The 17813-nt window shown below is 42.3% G+C and overlaps 1 protein-coding gene across 2 annotated transcripts in view; it reads right to left on the bottom strand.

Moving 5' to 3' along the window:
* Positions 1-17813, bottom strand: part of LOC110288745 (flagellum-associated coiled-coil domain-containing protein 1) — a 46258-nt gene that overhangs the window by 9005 nt on the left and 19440 nt on the right. For both annotated transcript variants that reach the window (XR_015047275.1, XM_085838506.1), the window contains exons 7-11: positions 17409-17470; positions 4340-4437; positions 3418-3470; positions 1738-1837; positions 834-937 (exon numbers count right to left, since the gene is read on the bottom strand). Coding sequence is in view for 1 of the 2 variants with exons in the window: in XM_085838506.1 (XP_085694632.1) it covers positions 834-937; positions 1738-1837; positions 3418-3470; positions 4340-4437; positions 17409-17470 (417 nt within the window). In the remaining variant the exon portion in view is untranslated. The remainder of the gene's footprint in view (positions 1-833; positions 938-1737; positions 1838-3417; positions 3471-4339; positions 4438-17408; positions 17471-17813) is intronic.

Genomic DNA, 17813 nt, shown 5'->3' on the forward strand with positions numbered 1-17813 from the left:
GTCTATCTGTTTGGGAAAACCTTGTCTATGATGTTCTTATTGGCTAGGAGGTGCATGGAGCTTGCCTTACCTTAGCATTAAATAGCCACTCTGATTTAGTAGGAGTGGTACATGACCAAACTGCCTTGACTAGTTGACACCAATGTCTTTTCCTTCCTTTATAGAAAGGACTGCTTGGTAGGGGTGGCATTCAGAGAGGCCATGTTGGCAAACCACAGGACTTTACAGTTTTTGCATGTTTAACGTACTGCTATTCCCTACTAATTACAATTTTCATTCCAAAAATCCTGATGTAAGACAGCCTAGCTACAAAGGACCCCAAGACAATCCTCCTCCTTCAGCTGTCAACTTGACTCAGCCCATAGTTAATTCAGGGGATTTCAGTTTGGGGACTGTACCCATCACATTGCTTGTAGGCATGCCTATGGGGCATTTTCTTGACAGCCAATGGATGTGGGATGGCCCAGCCTACTGTGGGTGGTACCATCCCTAGGCAGGTGGTCCTGGCCTGTATAAGAAAGGCAGCTGAATAAGAATGAGCAAGCCAGAAAGCAGTGTTCCTCTGTGGTGGCTGTTTTAAGTCCCTTCCTTGAAAGTTAAGGATGAACTGCCCCTTGTAAGATGAAAAAAATCCTTTTCCTTCCATTTTCTTTTGGTCATGGTTTATCGAAGCAATCAAGTGCAAACTAGAACAGTCATTCTTTTTGTATATATTTCCAGGAAAGTTGAACAAAGAGGAGAGTAGGTTCATTGAGACCAACAAGTCACCCAAGTACATAGGCCCACTGGGCTCAGCTGCTCCACCTAGACCACTCTCAACTAGTTCCAGTTACCTCTTTCTCTCGAGCGAAGTTATCAGAAACAGCACTGATGGACTCATTCATTTTCTTCTTTTTTTCTTCCGACTGTAACTCAAACTTTTTTATTATTCTACATTCTGTGGAGGTGAGAAAGAAGAGACAGGTTTGTGTGTAAAATCTGGGAAAGCAGGCCAAATAGAAACCTAGAATAACTGAAAACAGTACTGGTTCCAGCCCGGCCTGAACCTGAGAACCTTTCAGCCTGGGCTGGGCGCTCTGACCACTGCTGGGGAGATGCCTGGGTGAGGTGCGTCTCCCGTGTGCTGTGACAGTAGCCACGTGGGATCAGTCATCAGCATCTGTTCTTTCTTTGGTGTGTGGTTTAGTTTCTGTCTCCTGTTGGTCTTACTATCTTCTCTGCTGAAGTAATAGCTGTGCTTTCTCTAGCATTTTTTTTTTTAAGATCTTGGTTAGTCAGATTGTTCATAATAAAATTTCACACTTAGCCTTAGGGCAGAGGTAAATTCACCTGTTCTCAGTGTTGGAAGACCTGGCAGTAGAGCCTTGAATAATTTAAATTCAAATTCATGAATTCCTCTTGGAATTTTAGGTTCTATATTTTATAATAGATGCCAATACCCATATTTGTTCCAGATCTTGATGGGCAAACATGTAAGTCTTAGATTCCTTAATTCGTGTGTCTGAAATTCAAAAAAAGAAGAAGAGGAGGATGAGGGAAAAAAAGGCAAGCCTTGCCCTCACTGTCCTCTTTCCTAGCAACCTGAAGCACCTTTCATTCAGAAGTTCATCATCTGGCCTTTAACCCTTGGCAAATCCAAGGCCCCTTCCCTAAGTCAAGGTCAAGATCTATAGCCGGTTTTGTTTGTTTTTTTTAGTCTCTAGTATTGGAAAAGCCAGCAGCTTCTGCATGACTCACTTTGTTGTAGCAGGATCTTTTCCCGCTCCATCTTCTCATCCTTCTCCCATTCAGCCTTTCGTCTCAACCACTTGTCTTCCATTTCCTCATAAATGCTATCCTGTGGAGCACGAATGCACCTGTGAGAAGATCCACAAGGACAGGGGCACTCTTCTGCAGGGAACACTGCTAAGTTACTCACAGGTCGCATGGGGCTTTGCTCTCCCCTGACTTGGGCCTTGCTGAGGGACCCTTCCATGGGTTATACATAAAAAAGCCAATTCCAGCAAAGCTCAGAGGAGAGCTGGGATAAACTGGAAGGTCAAAGGCCCTCTAGGAACAGCATTTACCCTGCTGAATCTTGACTTCTTTGGAAGACAGATCGGCTCTCTGAGTCTGAGAATCAAGTCTGATTCTGCATCTCCCTGTTAGGCAGCCTGCTCTGGGACTTCATCAAGTTTGGGGAATTGTCCACTTTTACTTTCTACTGCTGTGATAAAACAGTCTGATTAGAAGCAGTTTGGGTGGGGAAGGGTTTATTTCGCTTATATTTCCATATTACAACCCATCACTGAGGGAATTGGGCTGGAACTCAGGCAGGAACTGGTGCCAGGGGAGTCCTGGCTACTGGTTGGCTCCTGTGGCTTGCTTGGCCTGTTTTTGTATCTCTCTGCCCAGAGGCGGCCCCACCTGTGGTGGGCTGGGCCATTCCACATCAATTATTAATCCAGAAAATGCCCCACTGACTTGTCCACAGGCAATGAAGGCAAGTTCTCAAACGAAACTCCCTCTCCCCAGATGACTCCATTTTGTGTCAAGTTGACAACAAACCCAACCAGTACAGGGATGAAAGGAAATGGCTTCAGGTCTCAGCTTGGAGAATGTGGAATGAGATAAACATTTTTGGATGGCAATTTGATCAAATCTGTGAAAGGCCTTAAATATGTCCACTGCTTTGACCAGCACTCTGAAGTTTGAAGTTCTGTGTTCTGACACCGCGAGTGACTGTAATAGCACGTGGTCAGTGGGAAAGGGACAGTGATATTCTAAAGCCAAAGAGGCAGTCAAAACAGGGAAAGATCTAAAGTGCCCAAGAGAAAAGAGGATACAACAGTGTAGATTCGCTCAGTGAATGGTTCAGCAAAGTACTGTAGTTTTCATGGTGCCTCTGGTGAGTGACAATTCTATCTTTTCCATGTTATTGTTGGTGGTTAACTCCACTTTCAAAAAAAAAAAATCTTTTATGTGTGTAAGTGTTTTTGTTGGTGTTTATGTCTGTGTACTGTGTGTGAGCCTGGTGCCTGAGGAGGCCAGAAGAGGGTGTTCAGTCTGCTGGCACTGTAGTTACACGGGTTTTGAGCCATCATTTGGGTGCTGGGAACTGAACCTGGGGCCTCTGGAAGAGCAGCCAGTTCTCTTAACTGTCAAGCCCTCTCTCCAGCCCCTGCCCTCCTCCCAGTCTTCATTTTTAGAAGACAGTGAACAGCTGTTACACCCTCTTCTCAACAGGCCTCTTCAGAGTTGAATGGCTGGTTTGGCAAACATGGAAGCCTCTGGGCTCATCCCTCCTGGGCACAGCATTGACACTGTGGGTGGAAATATTAGAATCTCTCCAGGTCTACAGTCATCCTCAAGTTCTCAGCCAGAAAGGAGCCTCACCTCTCTTCCTCTCAGAGCCTACCATACAGCTTGGAATCTCACCTGAAACACGTGGAACATACTCTTCAGATACTTATATTCCTTGCCCATCTTATCTGGAGGAAAAGAAAACAAGGATGTCATTATTCCTTCGGTAGGCACACTTTCCAAAACTCACATGAACTCCTCAGCACCACACCCAAGCTCTCCCTGAGGTGATGAAGCCATCTTGGGATTCCCAAGTCGCTCTGGAAGTTTATCAAAAAGCTTATCAGTTATTGGGTCCCACCTGAACCGATGGAGGAAGAGCTTCCGGGAGAGAGGCCAGGTACTTTCTAAACGTGCTTCTCCAAGATCTCAGAGCTCCCACGCTCTGTGCAGCTGTTTTAGTAAGACAACCTCCCCCCACCCCCAAGGGTCATCTGTATCTATGGCAAGGAGGAACAGAACCTCCCACAATGCATCTGCTTCTCCTTTTTCCCTCCTTTACAGTGGTTATGAAAACCACACATTCTCTTCAGGAAACTAGAAAACAAGTAAAGTGTAAATAAGACACTAACTTCAAACAGAGGACGAAGGTTGTAGAGTGTCTTGTTCTCTCTGTGGACATTAGTCTATAAACCCCAAATCTGAAGGGTGCACACTCTGCTTTCCCCAAGTGAGATTCGGTCAGTACAGCCCTATGCACTACTGAGCCTTGCAATCACAGTAGCCCAGTGAGCATTCAAGAAATCACTGCCATTTTCCATGCAAGAAAACCTGAAGGCATCATAGTAATATTATAGTTTTAGAACTTTAAAATGCACTTAAAAAAAATTCACGTTCTTGCTTCAGTGATGAAGCAGTTTCGTTCTCCGTCATTCTCATACCCTAAGCCTCAGAAGGGAAATGTTGGACATCTGGCTGTGCCAAACCATGGCCATAGGGACGCCAGGGTACAGGCTGCCCACCTTTCCCCCAGCATCCCCCCAGGGTCTGACAGTACCTAGTTTCTCTTCGGCTGAGACCTTTTCTGCCTTCAGGGCCTCCTTGTAGTTGTTCTCTAACCTCTCGAGCTCCTCTCTGTGAGTCTCTTTGAGTTCCCTGTGGGGCAATCCAAGAAAAGAAGTTCAGAGTGAACAAGCTGGCTCAGCAGATAAAGGTGCTTGCCATGAAAGCCTAACAACCTGAATCTGATCCCTGGAATCTATAGTGGAGGAAAGAATTGACTTCCAAAAGCTGTCTTCTACGGTCCACAGAAACACAGTGAGGCCAAGCACATGGAGGGGAGGGGGAGTGTGGTGCACACACACACACGTATGCACATGCATATTCATATATACATACATATACGCACTCATGTGCTCACATACACATGTTCACATATACACATATACTCACATATACACACTCATGCTCATATATACACACACATGTTCACATACACATACACATGCTCACCTACACACACATGCTCAAATACACACACACATACTCACATATACACACTCACATGCTCACATATACACACACATGTTCACATACACTCATACATACACATACTCACACACGTATACTCACTCATATACACATATACATACCCACTTTCTCACACACATTTAAACACACATGCAGATACACATTTGTACACACACATACATATACTTATGCACATATGCACACACACTCTCATGCACACTCACACACACACACACACACACACACACACACACACAGTGTAGAGTTGAGCTGTTGAGCTGTTGCACTGACCTGCCCTCTCCCTTCACCTCCTTACCAAGATGGGACCCTCACGTCCTGGAGTATTCTTATGGTTTCTATTCCCAGTGAGGTGTTTCCTACAGTCCCTGCTTTAAGTAGTGCTCAGGCCAGCACCTCAGACTCCCTTCTTAGTCAACAGTCTTTACTTATAGCTCCATTATAGAAGCACCTAGTATAAGTTTAGAACCCCAGATCTAGCCCCCATTCCAGGATTCATATGCTGATAGTGTTTGAATGCTAAAGTGAGAGCCCAAAGGCTTAAACCAGATGGGAGAAACCGAAACACATGTTACTACAGGAAAAATGCCTGTATGCAAAGACTACATATGTGATGTTATTCCAACATCAAGCAAGGAAAGCCTGTGGAGACAGTTGTTTCTAGGCATTGCCTTGGGAGGGGCCGCAGAGGGACCAGGAACTGCAGCATACATACTAAGAGAGTGAAATCACCGTGTACAGCACTCTCACAGTGAATGCACGTCCACACACACTAATTTTTCACACACACAGAATGTTCTGCACCAGGAGTGACTTCCAAGCAGGTGATGATGATGTGCCAATGCAGGCCCAACAATTGTAACACATAAAACATTTTTCAGAGATGCTGAAAACGAGGGCAGCTATAGGATGGAACACAAGGGATATGTGGGGGCTCTGTACCTTCCTAGTAATTTTGCTGAAAACTTTAAAGTAATATAAAAACAACAAAGCAAGCTGGACGTGGTGGCACACACCTTAATTCCAGCATTTGGGAGGCAGAGACAGGTGGATCTCTGTGAGTTCAAGGACAGCCTGGTCTACAAAGAAAGAAACCCTGTCTGGAAAAACAAAACAAACAAGAAAAATAAATAAATAATGTCTTCATCAATGCCTAAAATGCTGTGGATTATATAGAGGTGCTATCTCTACTAGGATTTGTTTTGTCATAAATGCTCATTTATGGTCCCAACAACACTGGAAGTAACTAGGGCTAGCAGGATCCAGGGAAGCAGGAACACAATGCAAGCAGTGGCACAGTTCCTTCTGATCTGGGCTGGAGCCCTGAGCAGACCTTGGGCCAGATCTCTGTAGCAAGTCCCACAACACCCAGAGGAAGCTCCCCTCCCAGGGGCTCTAACACACTCAGGATCCCAGGGGCTAGGTCACACAAGAATCTCAGGATCTCAGAAGAACCTTGGCTCCCAGTAGCTCTGACACACCTAGAACCTCAGGATCACAAGATTCCAGAATCACAGAGACAGCTGGACTATGAGGAGTTCTTATACAACCAGGATCACAGGGAGGACAGACTCCAGTCAGATATAGTGAGGGCAGGTAGTACTTGAGATAATCAGATGGCATAAGAACATAAGCAACAGAAACCAAGGTTACTTGGCACCATCAGAACCCAATTCTCCCAACTTAGCAAGTCCTGGATACACCATCACACCAGAAAAGCAAGATTCAGATCTAAAATCTCTTCTCATGATGATGATAGAGGACTTTAAGAAGGACATAAATAATTCCCTTAAAGAAATAAAGGAGAACACAGGTAAACAGGTAGAAGCCCTTAAAGAGCAAACACAAAAATCACTTAAAGAATTACAGGAAAACACAATCAAACAGGCAAAGGAAATGAACAAAACCATCCAAGATCTAAAAATGGAAATGGAAACAATAAAGAAAACACAAAGGGAGACAGCCCTGGAGATAGAAAGCATAGGAAAGATATCAGGAGTCCTAGATGCAAGCATCACCAACAGAATACAAGAGATAGAAGAGAGAATCTCAGGTGCAGAAGATACCATATAAAACATTGACACAACAGTCAAAGAAAATGCAAAAGGCAAAAAGCTCCTAACCCAAAGCATCCGGGAAATCCAGGACACAATGAGAAGATGAAACCTAAGGATAATAGCGATAGAAGAGAGCCATCTTAAAGGGCCAGTAAATATCTTCAACAAAATTATAGACGAAAACTTCCCTAACCTAAAGAAAGAGATGCCCATGGACATACAAGAAGCTTACAGAACTACAAATAGATTGAACCAGAAAAAAAATTCCTCCTGTCAAATAATAATCTCTTGCGCGCGCCTGACTCTCCAGCAAGAACGACGCTGCAAGAGGATCCTTCTGCACACATTTATTGGGAGAGCTTGATTGTAGAGGCAGAGAGACCACAAGCCCAGAACTGGTGCTGCTTATATAGGCCTAGGAGAGGTGTGTCTCACACCCAGATTGGTTGTGCTTGGGTTATGCTTTTCACTTCATTTGCATGCTTACATCTGATTGGTTGACTTCTCTCTCATCTGATTGGTTAACTTGTCTCTCATCTGATTGGTTAACTTTGGTTAATTCTCAAAACCTCATCTTGGCAAAAGAACTTTACTGTCTATGTATGTGTGGTGGCCAGCGGAAGCCAGCGCCACCCTGCAACCGCACATGTGGCTTCCCACAATAATCAAAATACCAAATGCACAAAACAAAGAAAGGATATTAAAAGCAGTAAGGGAAAAAGGTCAAGTAACATATAAAGGCAGACTTATTAGAATTACACCAGACTTCTCATCAGGTACTATGAAAGCCAGAAGATTCTGGACAGATGTCATACAGACTCCAAAAGAATACAAATGCCAGCCCAGGCTATTATACCCAGTAAATCTCTCAATTCCCATAGACTGAGAAAACAAGATATCCCATGCCAAAACTAAATTTACACAATATCTTTCCTTAAATCCAGCCCTACAAAGGATAATAGATGGAGAACACCAACACAAAGAGGGAAACTACACCCTAGAAAAAGCAAGAAAGTAATTTTCCTTCAACAAACCCAAAAGAAGATAGCCACAGAAGCATAATTCCACCTCTATCAACAAAAATAACAGGAAGTAACAATCACTTTTCCTTAATATCTCTTAACATCAATGGACTCAACTCCCTAATAAAAAGACATAGACTAACAGACTGGATACATAAACAGGACCCAGCATTTTGCTGCATACAGGAAATGCACCTCAGTAACAAAGACAGACACTACCTCAGAGTAAAACGTAGAAAAAGAATTTTCCAAGCAAATGGTCCCAAGAAACAAGCTGGAGTAGCCATTCTAATATCCAACAAAATTGACTCAATAGACACAGATATATAAATGTTGGGGTCATAGACAGATTCACTTAGCACCTAAAATGAGCAGAATGCATAGACACAAACACCTATCTAGGACTAATTGACTACTCTGGGTCTTCTGTTGTTCCATATCAAATTGCGGATTTTCTTTCTATTTATGTGAAGAATGAGATGGGGATGTTGATTGTGATTTCATTGAATCAGTAAATTGTTTTGGCAGGAAGGTCTTTTTTTCAGTGTTAATTCTACCAAGTTGTATGCTTGGGAGGTCTTCAAATTCTAGTATGTTTATTAATATCTTTTTCACACATTTAAAGTTTTCATTGTAGAGGTTTTTACCTCTTTTGTTATGTATATTCTAAATACTATATTTGATTTGAGAAACTGGGCAGAGGAGCATGTCCATGATCTCGTTCTCAGCAGGCTTGTTACGCATATGTGTTAAGACTGGTAAATTTTGTAAGTTAATTATGCATCACAATACTTTGCTGAAATTATTGATAATTTCTACAATTTTTCTAGTCAAATTTTGGGAATATTGGTTATAAGATAATATAATCTTCAATTGAAAATAATTTGACCTAATATTTTCCCATTTGTCCCCCTTCTCCTGCCTTATTGCTCCAGCTAATGCTTCAATCACACTATGGATGAGCAGTAGGGAGAATGGGCAGGCCTCTCCCATTCCTGATTTTAATGGGGCTTATTAATGGTTTTCATCATTTAGGATGATATTGGCCATGAGTTAGTCATACACAATCTTTATTATGTTGGAATATGCTTCCTACAGTCCTACTTATTCTAGGGCTTTTATTGAGAAGGCTTGTTGAATCTTATCAAAGTCTTTTCCTTTTTTTCTTTTTTTTTTTGCTTCCATTGAGATGATCATATGTTTCTTGTATTTTTTTGTCCATATATTTGGTTTATTACACTTATTTCTTATATGTTTAAAAAGTAAAATAAAATAAAAATAAATGCTCATTTACATTACAAATGCTTGTGGAGTTAAACATGCTGTTCTAGTTTATGAATACAATGTGGAAATAATTAAATCAACATAGTTGTCAACTCAATGATTGCAATTTTTTGTGGTAAGAATGTTTGAAACTCACTTTTTTTTCTTTTTAAAAAAGTTGTTTTGGTTTTGGTTGTTCATCTTGTTTATGAGTGTCTGTGGGGTAAGTGTGCATGAGTATAGTGCAGATGTCAGAAGGTGCTGGAACCCCTGGAGCTGGACAGGTAGTGGTGAGCCACCAGTGCTGGAAACCAAACTCAGGTTTGGTTTCTGCAAGAGCAGTATTAACTCGGGACCACTGAGCCATCTCTCCAGCCTTAAAATGTGCTCTTGTGCAATAAGAAATGAAAAATGCAGTAGTATTATTATCCGAAGGCCTGCAAAGCTTTTAAAAAATATTTCTCGAAGAGTCAGGCCTGGGCCACAGGCCTCATCCGGCCGGATCAGCGCCGGGGTAGCGGGAGCGCAGGGTTGCCTGACACCCGCCAGCTACCCACGACCCCCGCCGCAGGAGTTTGGGACTGCTGGTGAGTGGAACACAGCTTCTGTTCCAGTCCAATCACGCGGGACCTGAGACTGCTCTGGTTGGGGAGAGAGAAATCCGGCCTACATAGGGCCACAACCCTCTTCCGGTCAGAAAAGCACCGGGGCAGCTGGGGCGCAGGGTCGGCTGACACTCACCAGCTACCCACAACACCCACCACAGGATCTTAAGACTTCTGGAGAGTGGAACACAGCTTCTGCTCCAATCCAATTGCACGCGGGACCAGAGACTGCATTAGTTAGGGAAGCAGAAAAACGGCCTGTGTAGGACCACAGGCCTCTTCCGGCTGGACCAGCACCGGGGTACCGTCAGCTACCCACGACCCCCGCCGCAGGATTTAGAGACTGCTGGTGAGTGGAACACAGCTTCTGCTCCAATCTTTAAACAGTGACAACGATAACAACTAACCCCAGAGATTACCAGATGGCGAAAGGTAAACGTAATAATCTTACTAACAGAAACCAAGACCACTCACCATCATCAGAACCCAGCACCCCCACTTCGCCCAGTCTAGGGCACCCCAACACACCGGAAAAGCTAGACACGGATTTAAAAGCATATCTCCTGATGATGATAGAGAACTTCAAGAAGGATTTTAATAACACACTTAAAGAAATGCAGGAGAACACTGCTAAACAGGCAGAAGACAATAAAGAGAAAGCACAAAAATCCCTTAAAGAATTGCAGGAAAACACTGCTAAAGAGTTACAAATCCTTAAAGAAAAACACGATAACATAATCAAACAGGTAGAAGTCCTTACAGAAAAACAGGAAAACACATCCAAACAGATGATGGAAATGAACAAAACCATACTAGACCTAAAAAGGGAAGTAGACACAATAAAGAAAACCCAAAATGAGGCAACACTGGAGATAGAAACCCTAGGAAAGAAATCTGGAACCATAGATACGAGCATCAGCAACAGAATACAAGAGATGGAAGAGAGAATCTCAGGTGCAGAAGATTCCATAGAGAACATCGGCACAACAATCAAGGAAAATGTAAAATGCAAAAAGATCCTAACTCAAAACATCCAAGAAATACAGGACGCAATGAGAAGACCAAACCTACGGATAATAGGAGTGGATGAGAATGAAGATTTTCAACTCAAAGGACCAGCAAACATCTTCAACAAAATTATAGAAGAAAACTTCCCAAATCTAAAGAAAGAGATGCCCATGAACATACAAGAAGCCTACAGAACTCCAAATAGACTGGACCAGAAAAGAAATACCTCCCGACACATAATAATCAGAGCAACAAATGCTCTAAATAAAGATAGAATACTAAAAGCAGTAAGAGAAAAAGGCCAAGTAACATATAAAGGCAAGCCTATCAGAATTACACCAGATTTTTCACCAGAGACTATGAAAGCCAGAAGATCCTGGACGGATGTTATACAGACACTAAAAGAACACAAATTCCAGCCCAGGCTACTATACCCAGCCAAACTCTCAATTAACATAGATGGAGAAACCAAAGTATTCCACGACAAAACCAAATTCACACATTATCTCTCCACGAATCCAGCCCTTCAAAGGATAATAACAGAAAAAAACCAATACAAGGACAGGAACCACGCCCTAGAAACAACAAGAAGGTAATCCCTCAACAAACCTAAAAGAAGACAGCCACAAGAACAAAATGCCAACTTTAACAGCAAAAATAACAGGAAACAACAATTACTTTTCCTTAATATCTCTTAATATCAATGGACTCAACTCCCCGATAAAAAGACATAGACTAACAAACTGGCTACACAAACAAGACCCAACATTTTGTTGCTTACAGGAAACTCATCTCAGAGAAAAGGATAGACACTACCTCAGAATGAAAGGCTGGAAAACAATTTTCCAAGCAAATGGCATGAAGAAACAAGCTGGAGTAGCCATTCTAATATCTGATAAGATTGACTTCCAACCCAAAGTCATTAAAAAAGACAGGGAGGGACACTTCATACTCATCAAAGGTAAAATCCTCCAAGAGGAACTATCAATCCTGAATATCTATGCTCCAAATACAAAGGCAGCCACATTCATTAAAGAAACTTTAGTAAAGCTCAAAGCACACATTGCACCTCATACAATAATAGTGGGAGACTTCAACACACCACTTTCACCAATGGACAGATCATGGAAACAGAAACTAAACAGGGACACAGTGAAACTAAGAGAAATTATGAATCAAATGGATCTGGCAGATATCTACAGAACATTCTATCCTAAAACAAAAGGATATACCTTCTTCTCAGCACCTCATGGTACCTTCTCCAAAATTGACCACATAATTGGTCACAAAGCAGGCCTCAACAGATATAAAAATATTGAAATTGTCCCATGCATCCTATCAGATCACCATGGACTAAGGCTGATCTTCAATAACAAAATAAATAATAGAAAGCCAACCTTCACGTGGAAACTGAACAACACTCTTCTCAATGATACCTTGGTCAAGGAAGGAATAAAGAAAGAAATTAAGGACTTTTTAGAGTTCAATGAAAATGAAGCCACAACATACCCAAACTTATGGGACGCAATGAAAGCATTTCTAAGAGGAAAACTCATAGCTCTGAGTGCTTCCAAAAGGAAACTAGAGAGAGCACACATTAGCAGCTTGACAACACACCTAAAAGCACTAGAACAAAAGGAAGCAAATTCACCCAAGAGGAGTAGACGGCAGGAAATAATCAAACTCAGGGGTGAAATCAACCAAGTGGAAACAAGAAAAACTATTCAAAGAATCAACCAATCAAGGAGCTGGTTCTTTGAGAAAATCAACAAGATAGATAAACCCTTAGCCAGACTCACTAGAGGGCACAGGGAAAGCATCCTAATTAACAAAATCAGAAATGAAAAAGGAGACATAACAACAGATCCTGAAGACATCCAAAACACCATCAGATCCTTCTACCAAAGGCTATACTCAACAAAACTGGAGAACCTGGATGAAATGGAGAAGTTCCTAGACAGATACCAGGTACCAAAGTTGAATCAAGATCAGGTTAATGATCTAAACAGCCCTATATCCCCCAAAGAAATAGAAGCAGTCATTAATAGTCTCCCAACTAAAAAAAGCCCAGGACCAGATGGGTTTAGTGCAGAGTTCTATCAGACCTTCAAAGAAGATCTAATCCCAGTTCTTCACAAACTATTCCACAAAATAGAAACAGAAGGTACTCTACCCAACTCATTCTATGAAGCCACAATTACTCTGATACCTAAACCACAAAAAGACCCAACAAAGATAGAAAACTTCAGACCAATATCCCTTATGAATATTGATGCAAAAATCCTCAATAAAGTTCTTGCTAACCGAATCCAAGAACACATCAAAACAATCATCCATCCTGACCAAGTAGGTTTCATCCCAGGGATGCAGGGATGGTTTAATATACGGAAATCCATCAACGTAATCCAGTATATAAACAAACTCAAAGACAAAAACAACATGGTCATCTCCTTAGATGCGGAAAAAGCATTTGACAAGATCCAACACCCATTCATGATAAAAGTCTTGGAAAGATCAGGAATTCAAGGCCCATACCTAAACATGATAAAAGCAATCTACAGCAAACCAGTAGCCAACATCAAAGTAAATGGTGAGAAGCTTGAAGCAATCCCTCTAAAATCATGGACTAGACAAGGCTGTCCACTTTCTCCATACCTATTCAACATTGTACTTGAAGTCCTAGCCAGAGCAATTCGACAACAAAAGGAGATCAAAGGGATACAAATTGGAAAAGATGAAGTCAAAATATCACTTTTTGCAGATGATATGATAGTATATATAAGTGACCCTAAAAATTCCACCAGAGAACTCATAAGCCTGATAAACAGCTTCGGTGAAGTAGCTGGATATAAAATTAACTCAAACAAATCAATGGCCTTTCTCTACACAAAGAATAAACAGGCTGAGAAAGAAATTAGGGAAACAACACCCTTCTCAATAGTCACAAATAATATAAAATATCTTGGCGTGACTCTAACTAAGGAAGTGAAAGATCTGTATAATAAAAACTTCAAGTCTCTGAAGAAAGAAATTATAGAAGATCTCAGAAGATGGAAAGATCTCCCATGCTCATGGATTGGCAGGATCAACATTGTAAAAATGGCTATCTTGCCAAAAGCAATCTACAGATTCAATGCAATCCCCATCAAAATTCCAAATCAATTCTTCAACGAATTAGAAAGTGCAATCTGCAAATTCATCTGGAATAACAAAAAACCTAGGATAGCAAAAACTCTTCTCAAGGATAAAAGAACCTCTGGTGGAATCACCATGCCGGACCTAAAGCTCTACTACAGAGCAATTGTGATAAAAAACTGCATGGTACTGGTATAGTGACAGACAAATAGACCAATGGAATAGAATTGAAGACCCAGAAATGAACCGACACACCTATGGTCACTTGATCTTCGACAAGGGAGCTAAAAACATCCAGTGGAAGAAAGACAGCATTTTCAACAAATGGTGCTGGCACAACTGGTTGTTAACATGTAGAAGAATGCGAATCGATCCATTCCTATCTCCTTGTACTAAGGTCAAGTCTAAGTGGATCAAGGAACTTCACATAAAACCAGAGACACTGAAACTTATAGAGGAGAAAGTGGGGAAAAGCCTTGAAGATATGGGCACAGGGGAAAAATTCCTGAATCGAACAGTAATGGCTTGTGCTGTAAGATCGAGAATTGACAAGTGGGACCTCATGAAACTACAAAGCTTCTGCAAGGCTAAAGACACCATCAATAAGACAAAAAATCCACCAACAGATTGGGAAAGTATCTTCACCTATCCTAAATCAGATAAGGGACTAATATCCAATATATATATTAAGAACTCAAGAAGATGGACTCCAGAAAGTCAAATAACCCCATTAAAAAATGGGGCTCAGAACTGAACAAAGAATTCTCACCTGAGGAATACCGAATGGCAGAGAAGCACCTGAAAAAATGTTCAACATCCTTAATCATCAGGGAAATGCAAATCAAAACAACCCTGAGATTCCACCTCACACCAGTCAGAATGGCTAAGATCAAAAATTCAGGTGACAGCAGATGCTGGCGAGGATGTGGAGAAAGAGGAACACTCCTCCATTGTTGGTGGGATTGCAAGCTTGTACAACCACTCTGGAAATCAGTCTGGCGGTTCCTCAGAAAATTGGACATAGTACTACCGGAGGATCCAGCAATACCTCTCCTGGGCATATATCCAGAAGATGTCCCAACCGGTAAAAAGGACACATGCTCCACTATGTTCATAGCAGCCCTATTTATAATATCCAGAAGCTGGAAAGAACCCAGATGTCCCTCAACAGAGGAATGGATACAGAAATTATGGTACATTTACACAATGGAGTACTACTCAGCTATTAAAAAGAATGAATTTATGAAAATCCTAGCCAAATGGATAGACCTGGAGGGCATCATCTTGAGTGAAGTAACACAATCACAAAAGAACTCACACAATATGTATTCATTGATAAGTGGATATTAGCCCAAAACTTAGGATACCCAAGATATAAGATACAATTTGATAAACGCATGAAACTCAAGAAGAATGAAGACCAAAGTGTGGACACTGTGTACCTTCTTAGAATTGGGAACAAAACACCCAGGGAAGGAGTTACAGAGACAAAGCTCGTAGCTGTGATGAAAGGATGGACCATTTAGAGACTGCTGTATCCAGGGATCCGTCCCATAATCAGCTTCTAAACGCTGACACCATTGCATACACTAGCAAGATTTTGCTGAAAGGACCCAAATATAGCTGTCTCTTGTGAGACGATGCCGGGGCCTAGCAAACACAGGAGTGGATGTTCACAGTCAGCTATTGGATGTATCACAGGGCTCCCAATGGAGAAGCTAGAGAAAGTACCCAAGGAGCTAAAGGGATCTGCAACCCTATTGTTGGAACAACATGATGTACTAACCAGAACCCTGGAGCTCTTGTCTCTAGCTGCATATGTATCGAAAGATGGCCTAGTCGGCCATCAATGGAAAGAGAGGCCCATTGGACTTGCAAACTTTATATGCCCCAATATAGGGGAATGCCAGGGCCAAAAGAATGGGAATGGGTGGGTAGGGAAGTGGGGGGCGCTATGGGGGACTTTTGGGATAGTATTGGAAATGTAATTGAGGAAAATATGTAATTAAAAATATAAAAAAAAATATTTCTCCTGTCTGAGATTTTATATACTTTAAAACATTGTTATTTTACTTATTTACTTATTTACTTACTTATTTACTCATTTATTTAGTGTGCATGGTGTGTGTGTACATCGACCATCCATCCATGCATGGAGACCAGAGTGTAACTTGAGAGACTCAGTGTTCTTCTACCACGTGGGTCCTGGGGAGCAAATCCAGGCCATCAGGCCTGGTCGAAGCACTGGCCCAAATTCTGTACACTTTGACAGTCACCTCTTATAGGCTAGCCTAAGTAACCATCCATCAGTCTGGGTTCTGTTTTCTAAGAGGTTTCTGCTGTGAGTAAGAACACAGAGACTTTCTTTTCTTTTCTTTTCTTTTTTCTTTTCTTTTCTCTTCTCTTCTCCCTTTTCTTTCTTTTCTTTTCTTTTCTTTTCTTTTCTTTTCTTTTCTTTTCTTTTCTTTTCTTTTCTTTTCTTTTCTTTTCTTTTTCTCTGTATAACCCTGGCTGTCCTGGAACTCACTTTGTAGACCAGGGTGTCCTCAAACTCAGAAATCCACCTGCCTCTGCCTCCTGAGTGCTGGGATTAAAGGGGTGCACCACCACGCCTGGCTATACAGAGACTTTTCTTTGCTTGGTTTATTTCACTTCCACCCTTTTGGTCCGCCCATGTTCTCACAACTGGGAGAATTCCTATCTCTTTTGGAGCACAATAGCATTTTTAAACTCTCATCTGCCAACAGAACACAGGTCAATTCTACAAGGAGGCTGTTGTGCATGGTGCACAATGTGCCTGCCTGGGAGTTCAGGCTCTCCCTTATTTTGCCAAGAAGCTAAAAATGTTCTTTAAAAATCAGAAAGTAATAATAAGCAAGCAAGTGTGGATGGTGCAGCCAGAAGTGATTATCTCTCACCAAGATGGCCTCCAGGCTTTAAAAAAAATGTTCCCCACACAGACAACACACAACACACTTCCTCTTTATTCTCTCCCCCTGGCCTCAACTTGCCATGACCTGTCCCTTCTTCCTCCCATCTCTCCTTCCTTTGTTGCCCAGACCCTGAGCTAAGAGGCAGGAGAAGCAGGAGGAGGAAAAGCAGAAGGAGGAGGAAGAAGAGGAGGAGAAGCAGGAGGAGGAGGAGGAGGAGGAGGAGGAGGAGGAGGAGGACTGGGAAGGAGAATGTACTTATAACAAATCCCATGTGACAGAAGCTTGGTGGAGAACAACATAACTTTCCTCAGCAACCAATCAAAAGAAATACTACAGTGGCGATGAGACAGATGAATGATGAAAGACAGGAATACCAAACACAAACTGCTTCATCTTAGTGGCAGTAAATAAGGCCACTCTGCTCTCTGAAGACACATCTCCCACACAGTGTCACCGGCTGCACTTGGCCCCGCTGGGGGTGCCTGGGGACCTGGAATCCTGCCAGGGCACGGGAGCCTGGGCTCTCAGCACTCAGTCCTGCACCAGAAAGCATACCTGCTCTCGGTTTCAAACTTCTGCTTCATGTTGGAACAGCGGAGATCCATCTCTTTGGAGAGCTGGAAATGAGGCCAACGTTAACAGCCCAGCATTCAGAGCCCCAACCCGCTCTTATCTATATCTGTGAAGCCCCTCCATTCTGAGGGGATGCCCTGCTTAGTCTCTCATGGGCATGTTCTGCAGTGCACAAGGCACACACACACAGCAGAGGGGCTGCTGACTGTCCTCTCCCTAGTCAGTGCATCATGCGGGTAATGCACGGCCACCACTCTGTTGCTACTTTGTCATTGGGTCTGGTGCCTTCTGTCATTTCATCCTAATACTGTGACCTCTGGGCTCTTTCACCTTTGGGAATCACTTATTTAGTGAGAGACTTGGCTGAGAGAGTCAAAAAGAACCAAC

Source organism: Mus caroli, unplaced genomic scaffold (genome assembly GCF_978045245.1).
Source record: "Mus caroli unplaced genomic scaffold, Mus_caroli_1 scaffold_1, whole genome shotgun sequence".
Lineage (NCBI taxonomy): Eukaryota > Metazoa > Chordata > Mammalia > Rodentia > Muridae > Mus > Mus caroli.